The following is a 23,051-nucleotide window of genomic DNA, read 5'->3' as shown; positions in this document are numbered from 1 at the left end:
CATCCTGCTCACTAACTACAGACTGGATTTTAGGTTCTGCTACAGGAACTGAAGGTACCAACACAAGTGGACTATCTGATACTTCGTTCTTCTTTGATGCTGTGCTTATTCCTACATCAAACACTGCAGTGCCATCTTTGTGGCACTCTGCACTTGCCTCAGATACTGAAATAGTTCCCTGGCTGTTGCCAACAACAAACTGTGACTCATCCTCTCTCCTGTCACTTTCTGCTTTCCCTCCCTTGATTGACAGCTCAGAATTTTTCTGAGGCTCATTTTGATTTTCAGCAACGTGGCTTGTCATTTGTGAACCAGCCTCCACCTCCCCAGTGGAGCATTTCTCTTCACAGGTTTTATCTCTGAGTTCTGTCTCTGTCAGAGCAGCTGAGGCTGATACCAGCTCCTCACTTTTCACCGGCACCTCATCAWTGACCTTTTCTTGCTCTCTTGGTGTAAAAGATGGGGGATCAGAGAGAACCACTGCTTTGTCAGACATATCATCCACATTTAACATAGGATCTTCAAACGTTTGTTTCTCATTTTTTAGTAAAACTTCCTCTTCTGTGGCTAAATATTTGTCATTTTCTTCCACATGAGTTTTTTTGTCAGGCTCAGACTTGGTTTCTGGTTGTATCTCGTTATTTATCTGCTCAACATCTTTTAGAATTTGCTCTGGGACATTCACAACTGGCCCCCTTGACTTGTCCAATTCATTTCTCTCTATTGAAGGGCAAATGTTTGCTGTGTCACTAGTAGCAGCTTCACTCAACTCTGCTTTATAATCACCTTTATTCAGGAGTTTTGGATCATTTGCCGTCTCAATTATTTTTTGTTCAATTCGTCTCTCTTCTAAAGTCTTCCCTTCATTAGCTTTTACCTCTATAGTGTCTTCATTTATTTCAGAGTGAAGGGATCCCCCATTATTAGCCACTTCAGGTATTTCCTCCTTTGTCATTCTATTGTCAACAACATTCAAAGGAACTGTATTTTGAAAAGTATTCTCTTCTTGAGCTTTCCCAATAACTTGAGATTCTTCCTCTAATGGATCCACAGCAGGAGATGACTTTACTATATCATGAGTTGTAGGTGGCTCATCTGTCTCTATGGGTTTGCTTCCCATTTCATTTGACTGACACGCCCTATCTGAATCTGAGACACATTGTTCTTTTGCCACTATTGAAGGGCTTTCAGACTCTGCACACTCTGTTGGCTTTGACTGGACTTCTAAGTCTGTCTTACCTTCAGGGGTGTCAGTGGAGTCTACAAACGATTCTGGTTCAATTACTGACAACACAGTTTCAGTTACTGGATTAGTGACACCTGATTCAACTCTGTCTGCCCCACAGTTTTCAGTGACGTGGGTTTGGTTGATATCTAAAGCATTCTCTGGTGAAGCTGGTATAACTTGGGGTTTTTCCGTTAGTGGTTCCTCAAGTGTGAGCTCATCTGAATTTGCTGTCACTTCTAGAACATTTTCTGGACTTGGCTCTACCTTCTTATGATCTGCTGTGGGAGTTCCACCTTCACTTTGAGTTATCTCAATATCTGGTTTGTGTTCTACCTCTGCACATGATGTCTTGTCTGAATCTGTGTTAGTCAACTGAGTTTGTTTGTCACTTTCTACAGAGGGGAAACAGTTCTCTGCCATGTTCTCAAAACTACTTTGCTGCTGCTCAACGGCTTGGATTATACTGACAACTGCACTCTGTTCTTGATTGATATTGGGCATCTCTGTGTCATAAAAAGAACGATCCTCTGCTGCTTTCTCAGAGCTGCTCTGTTGTTGCTCAACTGTTGAGATTTCACTGACAGTTAAATTATTTTTTTGATTGTTAGAGGGAGATGCTTCTGTGTCTTCTGCTTTTATCTCAGAACTGATTTGTTGCTGCTCAGTTGTGTTCCTCTCAGCTAAACTTTCAGAATTTAGCAGTTTGTTTTCAGGATGATTCTCAGACACAGATCCATCTACTAACGGCTGCTCTGATTTGTCTGATTGTAGTGTTTCCTGTAAACTGTTCTCAAGAGTAGAGGACATATGTTCAGGTGAAATGGGTGTACTAACGAGTAGGGTTTCAGGTGCTACCTTGGTTTCAGAAGCTGGTGGTGATGGGTCTACTGCTTCTGCTACAGGTTTGCTATCTACAGCAGCTGGGGCAGGGGGGGAGAAGGGGACAGATGGAGGAGCAGGTGACTGCTTCTTTGGGGAAGCCATAGATGGAGGTGGTACATCTCCCAGCTGGCTTGACATGGCTTTCTGGGTCTGGCAATTCAGGCAAAGCCATTCTTTCTGTAAATAAGAAAAGAATAAAAATAATTCACATTAAACATTATAATAAGAAAAACATATATATTATAGTCCTGGCTGTATTCAGAGTCTCACTTTGACAACTCAGGCTGTTGGTGTATCTTTGTCTATTTTAAGAAAAGCTTCTATAATAGTGGGACTGAAGAGATAGGCACATTCATAATGCATGATAATGGGACAGAGGTTTACCAAAGCTCTCCTGAAGGAACTCTGCAGACATTTTATGTGGCAAAAACACAACAGACACTGTCACAGAAAATAAACTTTACAATGTGAGATGCAACTACTTTAATTTCCCATTGAGTTTTATGTTATAGACCCAATAATCTATTTCTATAATATGTTTTTTAGTACAATAATTGGCTACAATTTCCCCACTAAGGCCATCTGGGACATGGTCTGGGTTATATTATATGAAACTCTTCCATTACACAGCTATCCCATCATTAATCTATGTTCCTTTGTACTTGCATGAAAACAAAGCTCTAGAGAATATTTACTGTAAACTGAATGCCCTCATGTGTGCTGTGGTTCAATAGCTTGAGCTATTATTAGGGTTAAACATCTAATGCTTTTGTTTCTAAAGTGAAAAATGATAAACAATCAATATGTTGGGATTGATAAGCAAAAAAAATTGTGCAAACACATCTAAACAAATGTGCAGACATAAATGGAAACCTCATTCAAACATAAACCCAGCTCACATTTCAATCCATCTCCTCTCCACCCACACCTCTGATTCAAGCACATGGAGGAAGGAAGATACGACAAGACAAGAAGTGGGTTAAAGACGATGACCGGGCTCATAGGAGCAGCTCAGTGTGATTAAATAAGACGTGAACTGCCATGTTTCAGTCAGCAAAAATCTTCTACTTTTGGGATAACCACACAGGAAATAAGATGCCAAGACGTAGCAGCAAGAAGGGTTAAACACAATGATAGGCACTGAACAGATGTGTGTTTGAGCATATGACTCAATCCCCCTTAGAGAGAACTGGGTTGGGAGTTAGAATGGTGCTGAAAGAAAATATTAAGCGTGTTCGTTTATCATTTTATGGGCTTGAACCACACCGAAAATGTACCAATGCATGGAAATTGAATTGAAAAGAGTGCATACAACCACACATAGAGCTGCTCGGTCTGAAGGTGATTCATCTGTCAGTGTTCAGGCCCTGTTTTACGGCAGTTCATTCAATACAACAGGATGGACAAGACATGACTCTGCCTATTTTATTACGTCATCAAGAAGGGGTCCCTAATAGCATTGGAGCCATRCCCTCAGACAGAATTTATCTAACTTAATGAAGATTAACGGTTCAGTTATGTGTTGAATTTGTGTTCAGGCATGTATCTACAGAAAATCATCAATTTACGTCAAATAATCACATTTAACAGATATTACAGTTCTCCTAATAATAAGACTATACCATGTGTAGTGTAATTAAGATCAGTATATAAGCAAATCCCAATAAATTTCTTCAGTGCAAATGGTTGCTGATATGAAGTGCTGAAAAGTCACTCCGATTCAGAGCCACTCCAGAGCCTGTCTATCTGTGACGTTATCAAGAAATCACAACAGGCGGGTTTTTATTGCTCCTTCACTCTATCAGTGTGCTTCTTGAAGCGACAGAGCATCTCCTACAGTTTTATAGCACCTTTTAAATTTACCCTCCTAACCTTTAGCTTTTTGTTGACTCTACAAAACATTTCTTATCCACCCATTCACACAAATACTGTACTTTTTGTTCTCTATTCTCTTCACTTTATATATAAAGTGTTTTTTACTCACAATCTAGCATCAGTCCTTGGGTGGAATGTTTGGTTTTGGTAGTTGTTTTACTAGATCATACAATAAAATCCATATTTAGAGTATGTGCTGTGATTGCCTCTAAGATACAACCACACCAAATTTTAGAACATCTGTGAAATTAACTGGATTATAGCGGTTTTTGTGTTATTTGAGGTCAGTTGCCTGTGGCAGCCAACCTGAATCAGGTTGACTCCAAAAGATAATCAGTTGTAGTGATCACTTCAGTTACTATTTCTCTCTGCCTGATCAAAGATGGCACCCGGCAGTAACGGGAATGTCACTCACTCGCCTAACCATGGAGACCGTGACACCAAAGAGCTGACACACGCCAACCCCCACAGAAACTGAATCTGTGATGGTGTTGGTGACGTATCTGGTCATGCAAAAAGCTTTGTAAAACGGTCTGTAAAAATCAACACTTTCATTCTTTCTTTCTACATCTTACACCAGCGCAGGGTCAAACATCAGAGACAAAACTAGGAGACGGCTTCAGTGCAAAGTTTTCCATTGAAACATGAGCTTCCTCTGAGGCCACAAAGAGAAGAAAGTGAGAAAACAGCAGACTGAGAAAGGACTTGGTCGTGTTAGGTTAATGTCTCCTGCTGGGAAGCGAAGTGCTGGAAAGGTTGAAGCAGCTCCATGAATAAGACAAAAGATTCTGCAGCGGATTTACCCCAAATTTAGACAAAACTATACAAKGCTTGCACTTCATTCATATTAGAATTTCTCCTCTGAGTGATCCATAAAGTCTTACTTTAATCAGTGGATCCAGTACAAGATGAAATAATGTGTACAAAAGTAATGTCCCATTCTTGTCTAAAGTAGGATTCTAGATGTTCAACTCTTGGGTGGATTTCTTCCTTCATGATGCATCAAATGTTTTTAATTGGTGAGAGGTCTGAACTGCAGGCAGGTCAGTTCAACACCTGGACTCTTTTACTACACAAATAATGGTACTGAAATGGTTGCAGCTTGTGGTTTTGCATTGTCTTGCTGTCATCAAATTCAAAATTATCTTATTTTTTTCTAAAAGTCTTACAGTTTCTTTGATTAAACATTTGCTATATTTACTATGTTCCAATCGTGAGCAAAATGTAGATTTWTGGAGATTTGTGGATCATTATATTCCGTTTTTGTTTACATTTTACTAAAATTGTCAAAAACATGAGAGAAAACTAAAATCAGGAGAGGGAARCCAGCCTTATGTTGTGAGGTAAAGAGTAAATCATTGGAGGAGCTTAACCAGCATTGGAAACAGTTTAACATCAACTACAGCCTGAAAGCTTCACATTATCACCTTGTAAATCTGCAAATAACCGACGACAGGAGTAACTGCAGTTCACRGTGATTCAGAATGTAGCTGGTAACATTTACACTCATGCAAGCAAAAAGTCCCGTCTCACTTCCATGCTGATTTCTGCAATAAGCAGCATTTCATTACTACTGTATTGGAAAAAAAAACTTTTAGAAACAGGTATCTTTTTTCCCCAGAATGTCACAAAACAATATTTGTAGCCCCCTACTTTCTAAACATACTGTTTCAATAACGTAACTCAAATTCCTCAAACATTCACCAACTTTTATAAAAATAGCATCCTGCTGCATCATGGTTCAAATGTCCTTTCTGTCCCGAAGCTTTCCATATAATTAAAGTGTGTAAGTCGCTGCCCTGCTTCTCATTGATGAGTGACCAAATTAATTAGAATGCGCCAGACTGCGAGCGGGACATTACAGCATCAGCTCCTTTCCAAGCCAAAAAAGATCTTTGTCTTAATAAATGCTGTTGTAGAAGTTCCCTCATCAGGTTTTGGGCGTTGGGTTCGGAGTTTGTTTATTTCCATGCAGATATGTGGATCTAGGTCAAAACTCAGMAAAGAAGCTAATTGTTACACAAGCAGAAGAAGGTATTAATGGCTTAGGTATGGTCAGCTCGTTTTCCTAAAACTTCAAATCCAACAAAGGAGTAACACTTCCACTCTATAATCAACCAGTGGCAGTATCTATATATTTCATGAGACAGAAAACATATTTACAAATCTACAAATGATTCCAAGAGCTACTACAACTTCTCAAATTGTTTAACGGTGCAGCAGCTCTAGCTTCATATGATGTTTCTGTTGATAGGTGCTCCTGATACAACTCACAGGGATGAGTCACACATGCTGAGGCAAATCACAGCAGTCGGGTTGTCACGGTCCGCACTCCTTACAGCTGCAGAAGGTGATGCCCGTATCATTTGTGACACTACCCTCCTCCTCCATCCCCTACTGAACTTCCATTTCTGTCACGCCTTCTTCTCGCCCCTCTCTCCCCTTAATCCACATTGGAATGTTATTTGTTTAAGTTTTAGCTTGCTTTTCACAATTTCACATCAATCAAATCAATCTGTAAATCAAAGAAGACTCCTAGCATCTTACAGGCAATTGTGAAATGTTTTAAATGTGCAAAACGGGCACGCATACTCGAACATTCAGGCTGTGCTGCGAGACTCGCCGCATTTCATTTGGATGCATTTTTAAAGAATCCTGCATGTGACGAAGGACGAAAGAGAGAGCGGCAGCAGTCAGAATGTAACAGCCTGTGCTAACAAGACAAGGCCGGTGCCAGAATCTGTGCGCTTTCAAGTGTCGGCGAGTTTCCGCCTGCCTGTCCTCCGCTCACTGTCTGACAAGGGTTCAGTGCTGGCACGCCGGATGCCCTGGCTTCCCCCCCACACCCCACCCCCACACCCTCGTTGGCACAAAAAGTCTCAGCGGCTCAAAYGAGGCTCTGACTAAAGTGTGCAAAAATTAGCAAATTAGAAAGGGGATGATTGAAAATTGTTTTGAAGTAGACCTGGAGAGGGGAGCTGCACAAAGAAAGCCAAGTGGGAAGCCTAAAAACAGCTAATCGCAATCACAGTAATTAGCTGTGGTAGAGCACTCGTAAAGTTAAAAACATTTAAAACTAAGTAGTAGCAGTGGTTACAAAAAAGGAATTTGTTGGTATTTAGTTTGACAGTATGTATATGGCTAAAATAACCTAAATTACTTGACAAAACCAGCACCAGCACACAAAAATTAACTCCAGAACTAAAAATACTCCATATTCCAAGCTAGTATAGCCATATGGGGACTCTGTGTGTTGTCTAGTGCCACAGAAAAACCTTAAAAAGGAAGAAATATGAAAGAGGAGACAGAAAAGAGCTGCTAAATAGGCTGCTGAGAGGAGGGAGGGGGCTGCCCTGTGGTCCTTTGCGTCCTCCCCTCTCTCCCCTTTGTGGCGCTCTTTTGTGGCTGGGACTATTTTTGTACGTTTCAGGATCCTGAGCTGTGAGGGGAAAACATGGAGCAGATGCGGCTAAACACAAAGTTGAGTAAGCAACACGTTTATCTAAGCTGTAGATGAAAGATGTGCTGTGAAGAGAGCTGCTCAAATGTACACCATGCTGAGTAGACTATTGCTAAATTTAGTGCTACTAAAGCCTCTGTATGTCTAGGAATTTAGGTAAGACAAGATTTTATCTGCCTGTGCAAAATCAGGACGGTCCAGAATAAGAAGCAGTGTGGGAACAGTAACAGAATACCAATGAGGGAGAAGGACACATGAATCATGGAGAGGGTTGTGAGCGTTTCAATAAAGTAACTTCAGTAGAAGGGCTGCACAAAAAAATGTTAGGCTAATTTATCGGCACCCATTTCCTTAATTGTGGGTGACTGGCGATCGTCTGACACTTATATGAAAAACCAGTCTTATCTACCTTTGCTAAAGCCTGAAAATCAGCCACTGTCCAGTTAAAACAAGTTTGTATTGTTTCAAAGTTATTGTTCAATGWTTTTTTAATAAAATAAAATCAGACTTCTTAAAGACTGCTGATTAGCCAGAAAACTTGGTGCAATCTTAATATATAAGGAATCTTAAACACTCTAAGTTGGATTTCTGACCTTTTTATTATATTGGTTCCAGGTGATGTTTTGATGTGAAACTAAAAAAATAAAATAAAATAATATATAACAATGTTTTTCCAAGTACAAATTGAATACACTAATAACTAAATGTGCAGCACCGATTTCCTTAATTTTGGGAGATCAGAGATTGGCCTATACTTAGATAAGATCAGTAGAATAGAACAGCTTCTCATCTACCTCCACAAAGGTCTGAAAATCAGCCGCTGTCCCCTTTTGCTCTGTGAACACTGACAAATGTCCAGGTTTGTATTGCTTCAAGGGTATTGTTCAATGCTTTACAATAAAATAAGATTGGAACACTGAAGGTGTATTGTGACTTTATAACACCTGACAGTGTCAGTTATTAAAAAAATTGATATCGGTCAAAATCGGAATCGGCAGGTTGGAATTTTTGGTAACACTTATAATAACTACACCTAATTTAGCCTTAATTAATCATTAATAAAGGGTTACTTAAACTTGAAAAGGCTTTGCTGCCTGAGCATCCTGGTTAGCGCAAAGCCTCATGGRAAATTTCATAAATGGATAAAATAYGAGTATTTTGGGTCTTATAAAGTTTGCAAATCTACATGTGTGCTTAAATCYAMTCTAAACATATCCTGTAGTTACTTGTATTATTATGTTTAATCTTAATATAATATAATGGTAAAGTCAAAACCATGAGTCAGAACCATAAGTGAAAACTATCTGCACTACAGCTCCTTAGTGATTGGATGTATAGATGTAATGACTGTAAGTGGAAATGCAGTCTTTCTACATCAGAGGGCAAAAGTACAAGCTGGTAACTAACTGGTGACTAAAACTTAAATAAACATAAATAGTCTTCACTTTAGGGTTCACAAAAAGACTTAACTAACTACTAACACCTGCCTTAATTACTGATTACTGACTTTACCTAATTTCCCTCTGGGATCAATAAAGTATTTTTGAATTGTATTGAATTGATTTGAATGTACTGCAGGGTGTGTAGATAGTCGAGTCAAACATCCTCTAACCAATAATACATGTCTAACACATGGTGTGAAAGTATGTTTACATGAACATTTGCATTTATATACAGAGTATATCTAGAATAGTTAACTCATGAGTTATTAAGCATGAGTAAACAATGAGTATGTTGGTTTTAGCAGTAATTAGCCTTTATGGGTAAAAGATTAATAAATGTGTTAATTCATTGCTTATTAAGTCTGAATCATCCTTAATTACCGTAATGATGTTTTCAAGTTTAAGTAACCCTTTATTAATGATTAATTAAGGCTAAATAAGGTGTAGTTATTATAAAGTGTTACAGAATTTTTAAAGATCAGTGATCGGCCAGAAAACTGCAATCGGTGCACCCCTACTAATAACTCTTTGAACAACCTAAGTTTGGAGAAATATTTAGTCAACCAACTAGTTTGTTCCAAGAGGGGTATTTGAGTTAAAAAAAAAACCACAACCTGGAGTAAAATGAGCTCACAATCCAAGAAAAACAAAAGGTCATCTTGAGATTGCAAAAAAAGAAGGCAAATCTACCAGAAAGCAGGAACTTTCAAGGTAGCAAATTTAACTGTTGAGTGCATTTAAGGGTAACAGACTGGTGAGCAACAGAAAGGCCTGATTGGTCATAGAAGGCACATCTCATAGAATACTGTATATCTCATGTTTATTTTATTTTTTTATTTRCAACATAACACTAAGWAAACAGTATTATTTCTAATTATCATCATCGTGTCAGCAAGTAACACATGCTAACACTTGACAAAAAGTAATCATCAAACAGCACTAAAAGTAAACATATCTAGTTTAAAGGCTGTGACTCTCACAGTGCATTTCGTGGAGTGTTCTGAGTGGGGAAAATATTAAATATAGCTGTATATTCCACTGGTGCTGGTGTTACAAGACGAAGCGCTCCATTTCTCTGATTTGTGCTCGTTAGCGAAGCTGTGCCTCTCCCATCTTATGCAAGACTTTTTCCAAGAAGCACACTTCTCATTACTGAAAAGGCCAAGTTGACATGGAGCCTGAGCTGCAGGAACATTGTGGAGCAGCAGCAGACATACTTTTACAGACTTCTCCTACATCAAAGACAGTCAGTAGGAAAAGGCAGAGAGATAGGACAGTGAGGGGTGATCTGGCAGAAGATACTGTACTTAAAAGGATGTAAACTGACAAAATGAGGTACTAATTTTTGTCTTGTACCCTGTTGTCTTGTAGGTGGTAGAAATGGCAAAATGTTCAGAGAAAGTGTAAAAACAAATACATAAACATAAAACGATCTAAGCTTCACAACTTGATGGGTTTAAGCAGAAAGTCCACAGCATGGGATCAAGCCTCAAACTCTTTTTGTCCTTTAAATCCRTTTAGGAAGCAGAACTTATACCCCCACATACACACACATAAACACACTCACATTCAAATCCAACAATATTTCATCAAAAAGACGCCACAAACATAGGAAGTCACAGRAACACACCTACATCAGCCTAAGTCACGCCGCTCTCCGTAAATCTACAGCCCCACAAATAAAAACACGCTCTTGACTCAARCATCCTCTCTTATCCCAACAAATACACAAGCTCCCTCACATGCRTCAGCACATGAACCTGTGCTGACAGCTGACACGATGACAGCGTGACACAGATGAGAGACACRCTACGTAGGGGGTAAGATGACTCAACCAAGGTGTCGTGAGCAGAATATTCCACACACTGCTTTTATTGTTGATGTTTTCTTTTTCAAATTCAACATTTTTATTGAAATCTTATAGTCTTCCAAAAGATAAACGCAACGTTTGCTCAGAATATGTCAACTTGTAGTTGTAAATCTGTCAAAACTAGCTGACGCTTCTTCATTCTGAGCAAGAGGTGGGTAATGAAAAGCCTAATCTTTGTCCAATTACAGCATCAGTGGCTGGGATGTCCGTCTCGCCTTCGTAATTACATTTTTCTCCACGCTTGCCCACAATTAAGTGCTTCATCTACTTAAAATCCTGACAACATCTGTGATTRGAACAATCACCAAAAAATGCTTGAAAAGCTAGTTTTTGTGTTTTAGAGTTTCCCTCTTGATCAAGCGTTTTAGAAGACATTCTTTTGCACACTGGTATCTGAAGGAATGCTCAATAGTATGTCAACATTTGGCATTTATTGAGCAAGGACATGYTGATTACTTAGTTTGTATTTTTGGTCCTTTTTTGAACAAGCATCAATAGATAATTTGGAGTTTTGTCAGATCTGGTGTGAAACGTTAGTATAAGCAAGCGTGTTTTGAAGCAGACAGCTTAACTAGCCTGAGTTTGTACAGAAAGCAGTTAGTGGAAGCTAATGCTGCTTCATGAGAATTAAGCTTTAAATCAGACTCCAGGACATTTGTTTTGTAGCCTCTCACAGCTGTTCACTGTCAGTGTTGCAGCTTTAATATTCTTCCTTTAAAAAGGGAAAATGCAATGTTAAAATTTACATTATCACATTACTCAAACTGTTATGTAATATTTAAGGCTTAACTTGTTGGATAGCAAAAATCAGCTTGTTTTGGTCCCAGTTCTGACTAATCAATTCAATTCAAACATACTTTAGTGATCCTAGAAGCAAATTCGGTTCAACACAGTCTGAATTAGCTCCCTGATACTCTAAAATGAATGCGCTGTCCATTGTTTACTGCAGATGAGACACTACTCATACAAGCATCTGAAACAGCTCCACACAAATATCCCTTTTATGAGAATGCCACTTACAGTATCTTGTCCAACTCTCTGAAAAACAAAGAGACAAAATTGTTTCATTAAAAGCTCCCAATTCACACCTTAAGCACTCAATTTGTGCCTTAAGTGACCCCAAAATAATCACTCAATTATTTTTCAAACTAATAACTGATTTTTTTAAGTATAAAAAAAAATCAACACTTTAGAAGAGGATTTTGTGAAACCCCGAGATTAGCTTCACTCACTGTTCCACAGAGTTCCTCAGGGAGCCAGAAATAACCAACAGATTAGTAAACACGTAAATAATCCGGCTGAGAAAGTAGTTACCATGTGAAGCTGACGTGATTGGTTCCTGCCAATAGAATCCACTTGAACACCTCTTTTGAAAACGACATACGTAAGACTATTGGTTTTCAATAAACACGTGATGTCAGTGCAAACAAGTCAACTATAGACAGGCAAGACAGTCTATACTTAACAGTAAGAAGAACCTACAATATATGAATATCTTGTGCTGAATGCTAAGAACCAACCAAAATCAGATGCTGGACCCAATCCAATAATACTATTGTTATTTTACATTACTGTGGAGACACCTACACCTACACACATGTATCCAATTGCCCAATTAAAATGCACAATCATAAAAAACTGTGAACAATCTACAGCCACACAGGGATCCACTTGCACACCGATGCTGCACACACAGTTTTCAGTTTCAGAATCAAGTGGTCTGAGTGTGCAACTTCCTGTTAAACAGCCTCGTTCAGCTTTACATCTACTGCCTCCTTCTCATCTAAAAAAAGGTTTTGATAGCAGGTTTAAAATGCACCACAACTGCCCCCCTCAATTAATCCAAGGGTCAAACATGTTCAAATGTCTTTACGTAGATTATTTGAGGTGAACTAATGTGATTAGTAGAGCTAATAATGTGGCATCCTTATTTAAAGTTTATGGCTGGGTGCTCATGTCACAGCTAAAATCTCCTGATTTCTTCTTTACAGTGACCTATTTTAATGAAACATCTAGAGAGTGATCTATTTATGTGTAACGATATGCATAAATCAGTCAAATGTGCAGCATGTTTAAATCACAGAAGGCAGTTAGGATTTAAAAGATTGGCGTGAAACAAGGATCCTTACCTCTCCTAAATGAGGATTAGGATTGAATCCACACAGGTTGCACACTTCCTTCTTGCACTCTGTGCACAAGCTGTAGTTAGGTGTGCCTGCTGAGCCGACGTTCAGTTCCAGGTTACAGAGAGGACAGGTCTTCTTGACCGCTGGGACTGGAGGTTGAGCCAACTCAGCTGCTGGGGGCTTCTCTGCCTGCTCCACAGAACTGGATCTGGGGGCTTTCTTGGAGGCAGCAGGTGGGGTGTCAGGAACAAAGTCTGAATCTGGGGGGGAGCCGGGAGCAGAGAATGGAGAGTCGGGTGGTGAACCGGGGCCAGAATCTGGAGGAGAACCTGGTCCGGAGTCTGGTGACGCAGGAGGAGACCCCGGTGCCTTGACCTCTTCCCCAGAGACGAGATTCGTAGCCGAGCTCAGAATGGAGCCGAAGCTGAACATTTGAGACGAAGCGGCAGGAGCTTTAGCCGACTCTGCCAACCCACCCAAACCTCCGAACAACTTCCCAGCCACCGACTCCTCTTGTTTTGGAGCAGCCTGTGTTTGGGGCTTCGATGACTCCATCAGCCCACCAAAACCACTGAACAGTTTCCCCGTGACAGACTCGGCAGCTTGAGCAGTAGCAGCAGAAGGCTTAGCCGCATCTGTGAAGCCTCCTAAACTGATACCTCCTAAGCCCCCGAAGAAGCTAGACTCCTGCTTGGCTTTAGCCGGCGACTGCTGGGGACTAGACTTCTGCTGAATAGGGCGACCTGTTTTGGGATCAATTTTGGGGGATCCTGCCACTGATGAGCCTGGAGAAAGAGGTCCTGGAGACATAGGACCTGGGGATTTTTGCCTTGGCGTTGTCGGTGGTGTTAACCCTTGGTCGGCGGTGCTCTGCTGCTTTATCAGCAGCTTCTCGGGCTTGCCAGACGCCTGTCTCTGAGGCGAGGGGGGAGCTGAGCCTTGCGTGGGCTTTGACAGGCCAGGGGGATCCATCCCTCCCATTGCACGCTGCATCTGACAGTTCAAACACAGCCACTCTTTACCCTGCCAAAGAAACAGAGCATATTGAATGCTCAAATATCATTTGTCATGATCGTATAATCTCTATGCTAAAGAAATGGAATGTTGTAGAAAATGTAAATGAAAATATGTAATGATTTGTACTTATTATTCCTAAAATTGAACAATTTCTTACTTTAAACAGTTGATGTGTTTACTAGGTTCCATTGTGAACAGAGATACGTAAATTATTGAAGTTTTAACAAGTGTACACAATATTCCAGCTTTGTCAGAACTGGGGCTGTATATAAACCAGTAATCACAACAGATTAAAGCTATAAACATACTTACTACTAATTCAAAGACAATCACTACATTTTTTTATCCATGCTGGTGTAATTACAGTATACGTACTGTAAATGTTGATAATAAATTATGCTGTCCTTGTTTGTTTTCATCACACAACACACCTGTTCCTTACAAAGCCTGTCAACATGGAGCTTTTTGTTTTGTGTTTGAACATCGCTGTGGTTTCCACTGTGTGCAAGGCATGGTGCTGAAAACCCCTCATTGTTTACAATTTGATCTATATCTAGTTAAAAGCAACATATGTGTGTGTGGTTTTGAGCAGAATACTAATCATTGCTTTATATTAGGTATTAACAATATAATGGAATATTTATTTAAATAAATTGATTCCTAAGGGACAAGCAGTTATTATTCTGCAGTGTTTAATTGTGACCCACCAGCATTTACAGTTCATGTGTGACAGAGTGTCCTCACATGCTGGCACAGCATCTTCCTGTGGCCATGATATGAGTCACCTTGATCAACATTGCCCGGGTCCATATGGTCCCTCCGTTTCAGAAATCATAGCGCTGCTCCTCTGAGATGCACCCCCTCTGCCAGGCTCAGGGAATAGCAATATGTTGTTACCAGGCTCGTCTTTGATTCAGCTGGAAGCTATTGTTTTTTCTTTTCTTTTTTTTTACTCCGAAGGTTTATTTTTATCTGTGCATTTCCAGTTTGGATTTTTAGGATCYTAATTATTCAGTGTCATGAATATTGCAATCTTATATTTGAAATGTTCATACTCAACATGTTAATTTAGTGCAAATATTCAGATATTTTATAGAAACATGTGATAAATGATACATCTCATATATGTTGATATTGATAAAGATTTTTGGATATGTATTTGTAGGAAATAAAAGAAAGAACACACAAAGCACAACAGAAAATACAGTAGTTCTTGTCTTACCGCTGAGTCCGGGGGGCTGAACCCACACAGGCTGCAGACTTGGTTCTTACACTCAGTACAGTTGTTGTAATTTGGTGGGTCCTTAGATCCAGTGTTCAGCTGGGTGGTCTTACACAATGGGCAGAGTCCACCTGCTGGTTTACCCRCKCCTTGTTGACCAGGAGGACCAGCAACCTTTCCAGRCTGCCCAGAATGAGACCCTGGGCCTTGTTGTCCTTTGGATGCAGGTTGTGCAGGTCCACCCTGACCTGGTTTGGGTGCTTGTTGCCCGGCTGGTCCCTGACTTTGCCTAGGGGCCTGCCCAGGAGGTCCTTGACTGGGAGGACCTTGATCTGATCTGGGCCCCTGCCCTTGCTTGGGASCAGGAGGTCCTTGTCCTGGAGGTGCTTGACCTGATTTAGACCCCTGGCTTTGCCTGGGTCCCTGACCAGGAGGTCCTTGACCTGATTTGGGCCCTTGACCAGGTGGGCCCTGACCTTGTCTAGATCCCTGACTAGGGGGTCCTTGTCCTGGTTTTGGTCCCTGCCCAGGAGGGCCCTGACTTTGTTTCTGTGGTCCTTTCTGACCAGGTCCCTGCTGAGGGCCTTTCCCTGGAGGTTTCCCTCCCTGTTTGGGTTCAGGTTTTGCTGATGAGTCTCCCTCCTCCTCATCCCCAAACAGCCCAAACTTCGGGATGTTGACGGCGTCGCCCATGGATGATATGGAGGAAGTCATCGCGCTCAGGGGATTGGCCCCGCTGAGGAAGCCGGAGCCAAACATGCCCGAGGACTTGGTCTCCGGCCCTTTGGGCTCCTGCCGGAATCTGGATTCAAAGAGGCTGAGAGACGAGGGGCTGCGACCCGGCGTGGGTTTGCCAGGCGGACCCTGGTTGAAGGCGTCAACAGTTCTGCTTTTACTCAAACCTGCCGGGCCCCTGGAGGCCCCTGCCTGCTGGTAATGTTGCTGAGCATCAGATTCTGACGGTCTGGGAAAAAAGACAGAAAATAGTCTTTGTTATGTCCGTATGGGTTTTATTTGGCACCAGATTATAATCTCACTGGCCAAGTCCACACTAAACTGCTCCAAAGTAAAACCAAACACCTAAACTGTGCATCACAATTTAACAGTGGGCATGATCTGAAATCTGCTTCTGCTCTAAATATCTGAATCTGTTAAACAGAAAAATGAACATCTGGTAAGGTTGAAAAKCAGCCCGGGGCCAACACAGATGCCTTTATGTAAATTTTATTTATTCATTTTTTCCTTTTTCCTTTCAAAAGGTGCAATCCTGACAAGAAACAGTAATTTGTTTGTCACTTCTTGTTCTGCTGAATCACTCAAACTCACCATGAGAGCAAAAGACAATTCTTTTTATTCGGAATTAAACTATAGGATGTAAAAAAAAAAAAAACATTACAGCATCAAAATTGTATTCGAATCAAACTCATTTGTTGTATTTTACTAAATTTCTACAATTTGGTGTGGTAGTAGCTGAGAGTCAATCCCAACACATACCCTAAACTCTAACAGACAGTTAATCGTTAGCATCACCTCTGTTTGTTACAAAGCTCAAGAGGGGACATGAGGGGACTTTTTTTTGCTTTTGCGTTTCCATGCAATACCTTTGCATTACCTCACAAAACTTTTTTTTTCCATTCTCACACAAAAGTTTGTTTTATATGGCCTGAATTAACTCAGACTTTTATTTTTGATATATACGGTTACCAAAACAGGATGTGTTGCAACAAGTTCGGGAACTTGACAGTGATAGTTTGTGGCTGCACAGAGTTTAGATACATGCCTATTAAATATCTTCATGCACGTGTCTGTGACACATTTAATTCAAAGCTGAATTAAAGTAGTGTTATGGTGAGCTTGTGAATTTGTTATTAAACCAGCAGGCACAACGGTAATAAACAGCTTTTGCGAGGGAACGCAAAAGAAAAAAATCCCCCCCGTGTCCCCTCGCAGGCTCCATAGTTTGTCATGAACCACTGAACAGACTTTAATGAAACTCTCAAAAAAGTAAATATGAAAAGGACATCTACTTTGTTTAACTTTTGGACTCAATCCAATTCAAGATGTCTAACATCCCTAATCAAAATTAACACAAAAATGGCTAGGACTCAAACAATACTATAAATAATGAGTCTAAAGTTAGTGTGGTAGTAGCTGAAAGTCATGCCTAACACATACACAGCTTTTGCGACATTAGTGTGATCGCACATATGTCGTTTTCGCAGCTCGACCAAAACTCCATCATTTTTCCATAAGATCTGTTGAAAACCCTGGCATGAACGGCTAATACGAATTTCTCCAAGGAATGTCAGGCCTTTTAACAAACTAATCCCATCACCTTTCCACACTGAATATTCACAAAGCTTCAAATASAAACAAGGCCATAGCGTTCTGTCGTACAGGCTCATCACATCAGCGAGCACAAAATGGATAGCTGGCAGCCTTGGGCTAAAGCTGACAGAAACAGGACTACTGGTGAGTGACGTGGAGCGTAGATGGAGTGAGAAACGCTCGGCTGCATGTCAGGTCTAGAGCGAGAAGCTCCAAGCCCAACCTACACAAATGGACGCTGGGAGAGATGATAATGGACTGGCTGGACTTGTTTGTTATTGTGTGATGATGTGTGTAGATACAGCACACAGATGCATTGCTGCTGTTTCAATGTCCCTGATTAAATTACATTCTCGGGCAATAAAGTTTAATGAATATAGCATCTGATTTATTTTTTTTATGGTGAGCGTGAGTAATACATGGCTGGAAGGGGGGGATAGCAGCCTAACCAACAGAATGGTGTAACGCCTTTGCAGCGAGTTTCAGCACCACGGACAGCGACAGGGCTCATGATGCCTCAACTGGGAGAAAATTGGATTAAAAAAAAAAAACACCCAGATCACAAAAGGAGGGAAGATTTGTTGAGATAACATAAACGCCTCTGTTCTATTTTTAGTCACATTAATATTGATGCCCCCCTTCCCCCCCTCTCTTCTACAGCTCAGATATAAATAACAATTCTTCCCCACGGTTGGAGCCAATTAGCTGGAAGGCACAGCTTTTATGTGATGGTGTGAGGTTAAAATAATAATCTGGAGATTTTAAGAGGCCGCATCCCCTCTCTCACAACCAATAAAATCGCGGTTTATGATAATTAAACAGCGCTGGGGTTAGCTGCCCACAATAAAAGGGGCGTTAAGGAAATAATAACGGGGATACGTTTGTTTAGATCGATGCTAAGACGTCGCCGAAATGGAGGAAAAACCACTGAGCACGACAGATTTTCTTACCCAGCAGGCATTTCGACAGTTTCTCACAAATAGGACTTGGTGGAGGTGTGTCTCTTATCTAAGGTTGCTCTGTGGTTTCACACTGATCCAATCTGATGAGAACAGCACGGAAGCTGCAGCCTGATTCAGACGTTTTTAGACTTTCTTTTTTATTATTATTATTTGACCAATTCTTAGCTCAGCAGATGGTAATAGTGAGCTCTAAGGATGGGATTAATGGTGGTTTGTAAGGACTGAAAATGGGCGTGAACGCGCTCCATCCAAACGATGCTGCACACACATTACCAACACACATCCACTCCCCCCACCCCCCTCATGCAAGGTTAGCGGCGGGTTCTGAATAAAGGAGCTTTTTTCCTGCCTTCGTGCTGGAGCTCCGGGCTGCCTGCCCTGCGCCCTTGACACCGCCGCGGACAGCCGCCTCCTCTCCTCCTCGCTCAGCTCGCTCAGGTTCACCGGGGTCCCGTCGGAGACCCGCACGAAGCCGCCCTTCCCGTCAGGTGCCAGCCCCTCCGGGAGCCCGGACGGCGGCCCGAGCTCGCCCCCCTCCAGGCTCGCCTCGTTCCCCATGGCCGATCCCTCCCGTCCCCGCGTTCGAGCTGTCGGCTGGTTATCGGAGCGCCTCGCAGACGGCGACTCTTCGCATGTCGACGCGTTTTTAAGGTGGATTTTTATCAGATCTGTGCTTGGTTTCCAATCTTGAGGAGTCCCTCCATTTCTATCTTTTCTCGTTGTTTTTCTGTGCCTCGCATCTCTGCAGCTGTACACCACAGTTACCACAGTTTTCCWTCAGGGAGGAGGTGGGGGGGTCTTCGTTTTACTACCGCTTACAGACACAAAAATCATTTCCGGGACAGTAATACAAAATAAAAGGCACATCTTGTTCTCTTTTTTTAAATAAATGCATATGTCATGCGAACTAAACTGTGTAAAAGCCAAGCTCTAAGTAAAAAAATAAAAATAAAAATAAAAACACCCTGAATGTAACGTTCAGGGAAAAATTAACCCATCATTCGTAGCCCAATAGAAAACGGGGAGCTACTATTAAATTGCATTTCTCTCAATTTGCTTCAAATTTCTTAGGTTATTTTGATGCTTTAAAAAACGTTTAGCAAATATTTTATGTTTTAGCCACATCTGCGAAAATATAAAACGAATTTCAGCTTTTTCCCAGGTGACACGTTTTGCTCGATTAGTAGCCTCATTAACATAAACAATAAGCTAATTCATTAAGCTGCACCTTACCTAAATTAGTCCATGTTTCTTGCGTTACTCCAACACAAAAACACCGTTTTAACAAACATTTATACTGAAATAATTAAGGAGCTTCCGCTTTTTTCCAGGTAACTCTGATTAGCTTAACGCAGATTCGGCTTCCTGCTGCCCACTGCGCATGCGCAGCCCCTGACAGTCCATCCCAAGACATCAGCAGAGGAAAATAAGCATTTAAAGGCACATCTATGTCTATAAAGTATCTCTAAAGACTAAAACGTCCAGAATGACATTGATACTATAACGACGCACTTTCAGACATTAGTTGGGTTTTTGTTTCAGTGTGTGGTGTTAAATTAGATAAAAAAGAAGAAGGCCATAGGCATAAATGTTGCGGGTCAAGGATTTTGAGGCCCAGGACAGGGGTCAAAGTGGGCCGTTCAACCTTTTTGTTGTAAGTTTCCTTGAGAAATAACAAAATCTGAGCAGCGTGACTCCAAAATGTTTTAGTCTAATTTTAGAGAGGCTGTCGTGCAATGTTTTAAAACAAATAAAACATCTGCAAAGGTCTAGGGATGACTCACAGTCTGAATAATACCTACTGTTTTTTTAAGTTTGCATATTTTATTTGTCCCTTATCTGTCCACTCAGATATTTTATTATTTGAATGTTGTCAGAAGTGCGTGGCAGGAAATTCTGATTTCAGTCACTGCAGCCAGATAAGTTATAATGAATTCTTTATCTCTTCCTCTTATGYGAACTGATGATTATCTCAAAGAGCAAAGCATGATCAAATGACTTTATTGTAAAAGCTGCATGATTTAAAAAAAAAATCATTAAACAAGCAAGACAAAAACTGTTTCTCACCAGCCTACAGCAGATCACACTCACTGTATATTTAGCTCTGCAGTGTTCTGAGCACATGCAGAAGCAGCCACCAGATCCAGAAACAAGGATATTAAAACACGTCGCCTCAGCGATGCGTCAAGAGGACGTGTTGTGGTCTGACAGCATGTGCTCATTTGTTGCGTCGTCCGTGGGGCTCTGGGGCAGATGTGTCCTTGCCCGACTACAGCCCTGAGCACCTGAAGCTGGCGAATAAGAGCAAGTGACACCACGGATCATCACTGAAACCACRTTTTAGATGGCAGCTAGAAGCAGGACGTCTTGCATCGTCTGCTTTGTGTCTCTGATTCAATCTTACATTTATTTATTGTCAAAACCTTAAATAAGATGAGCTCACTGAAGATGGTAACTTTTTTGTCGTTGAGCTGTAGAAAGATAAGTTGCTCACTACTTAGCCCTCCATCTGTTTTCTGCTCATTTCTAATCAATATTTCCATCCAAGTCTCATCTCTTTGACCTTCTGTGCAAAGATATGGTTCATTTTGTACAGTCTCCTCCTCTTCTCCTCAGAGTGTGGGCAGAGGGTGAGTTTTGGTCGTCAGTGATAAACGATGGCGTTATGATTGTTCTTCCTACTCACTGTTGACGCTCGGTGATTGTTTTTTTTTTCTTCTGCTGTGCGACACAAGCGGCCTAAATAGGTTCTTATTTTTCTCTGTGTGCGTTAATGTGCACACCCTCATATTTCATTTTTCTGCCGTATTCAGTCGTGCAAAGCAAGCAAAGGACAGGAGTGTCAAATAAACACAGATGTGAAAATAATCACTGCTTAAGGCAGGAACAAACCCCAGCAGTTCATGCAAGCCTTACACTTCTGTTATGAAATGCAAAGACAATGYTTTATTTCTCTGAAATATTAATTCGTTAATTTTTTTCTGATCCGTGCATTGTATAGTTGTAAACATTTAGTTTACAGTTTAGTTATAAATTCAGATATTTCAGTCCACCGTATTATAACTAAACTTTGTGTACCTCAATTTACATTTGTTAAAATGAAACTTTTGAGAAGTGTAAAGGATAACCATCCAGTAAGAACCAACGATGAAAATGTTCTCCTTTCAGAGTGAAGCAGTTTATCAGTGTGCATTGCCAATGTAATGCACACTATTGTGATTCGTTTCCCTTCCAAGTCATCTCAACTTTGCCATGCTTCTCCTCCTGCATACTTTGTCCTAGAGCTGCCATTGTAATTTATAGCCGTAAAGATCCTGTGCCAAATGATATCTATGTCTTTTGGTGCCTTTAAAACTTATAGTTTATGAAATATTAATGTTTAATGAATTATAATGGCAGTCAATGGAGACTTGTATTGGTCCAATACTGCCCCATGATGTACTCAAGTTGGTACTGCACCATATTTTAATATTTCAACTCAGTAGTTCAGTGTTTACTGTACTAATATGATTGCATTTTGATGTTTTACTATAATATTGTCTTAATACTGCTCGATTGTTGTAATATTATGCATTTTTGTGTCAATAATTGTATTGGCAATGTGGCCTCTTTCTGCACAAATACAAACCAACCCCTGCCACCACCTTCTGCCACAGCTCCATTGGTCTAATGGTCTATATCATGGACTTACATGTGGTAGATAAGGGTTCAAAACCCAGCTAATGCAACTTCAACAAAAAAATCTCTTCAAATTTCATATTGTCACACAATTACCTTAATTACAAACACCTGCTGACGTGACAGGCACAAGCTGGTATACAAAACACATTTGAACTTGGTCAAAGTTCATTCGGCAAGTCCAATGCTKCAGGCAAATCCATGCTGCAATGACATGCTACATGGCAATGCACACTTGTTTTTACATCGTAAAAACCCATGTCTAGTTTAACTTGTGGTTTGTGTAATGTAAGGTGTAACTATAGCTTCCCGAGACTAATGTTGAATTTATAGTTGGACCAGCTTTCCTTCTAGACACTCACAGAGACTAAAGGACCTGTGTGAGGTGCAGCCTGGCTAAAGTAACCTGAGCTCGGTAACTAGATAACCTCGACTGGACTGTGGTCATTTAATTTTTAATACTCATTATGAGGCAAGAAGCTAACAAAGTTTCTTTTCCTCTAAAGACACTATCAGAACTGAAGTTTAAATAAAGAAAAATCACTTAAAAACACCAAAAACAGCCCTTGYAAATTGGTCACATGATAAAAAGTRGTCTTCYTTAARTAATGCCACAGAAAGAAGTGCATAYATGAGTTACATACCTGTTTTAGGGAGAGTTGTATCCTCAAATTCAGTGTTTGATGATTGGAGGGACTCCCAGGCGAAGGTGGACTTAAGTTTAATTTCTAGGCAGGTTGGGGCTGAGCTTCACTCATCCTTCATTAGCATCCTGGCGTCCTCCGAAATCCGCCCTCAGAGCCAATTCCTCCTGGCCAGTGAGACGCTGGGGACGAGAAGTATTTTTAAAGTCATGCAGAAGCTCCCTCGCTTCCCTCCTTACTATCCACACGGGTGGATGTGCCTGACTGCACCTGCTGAGTACACACACACACACACACACACACACACACACACACAC

The 23,051-nt window shown here is 40.8% G+C and overlaps 1 protein-coding gene across 4 annotated transcripts in view; it reads right to left on the bottom strand.

The window, feature by feature from the left end:
- pcloa (piccolo presynaptic cytomatrix protein a) overlaps positions 1-19,188 on the bottom strand; it is a gene marked incomplete at its 5' end in the record, with an annotated part of 51,489 nt that extends 32,301 nt beyond the window's left edge. For all 4 annotated transcript variants that reach the window (XM_014004174.1, XM_014004176.1, XM_014004175.1 and 1 more), the window contains 4 exon segments: positions 2,084-2,287; positions 12,887-13,906; positions 15,123-16,086; positions 18,762-19,188. In XM_014004174.1, the coding sequence (XP_013859628.1) occupies positions 2,084-2,287; positions 12,887-13,906; positions 15,123-16,086; positions 18,762-18,970 (2,397 nt within the window).
- Between the last annotated feature and the right edge of the window lie 3,863 nt (positions 19,189-23,051).

Source organism: Austrofundulus limnaeus, unplaced genomic scaffold (genome assembly GCF_001266775.1).
Source record: "Austrofundulus limnaeus strain Quisiro unplaced genomic scaffold, Austrofundulus_limnaeus-1.0 Scaffold22, whole genome shotgun sequence".
NCBI classification, from domain to species: domain Eukaryota; kingdom Metazoa; phylum Chordata; class Actinopteri; order Cyprinodontiformes; family Rivulidae; genus Austrofundulus; species Austrofundulus limnaeus.
The sequence above is the reverse complement of the archived record's forward strand: the minus strand, read 5'-3'. Positions and strand labels throughout refer to the sequence as shown.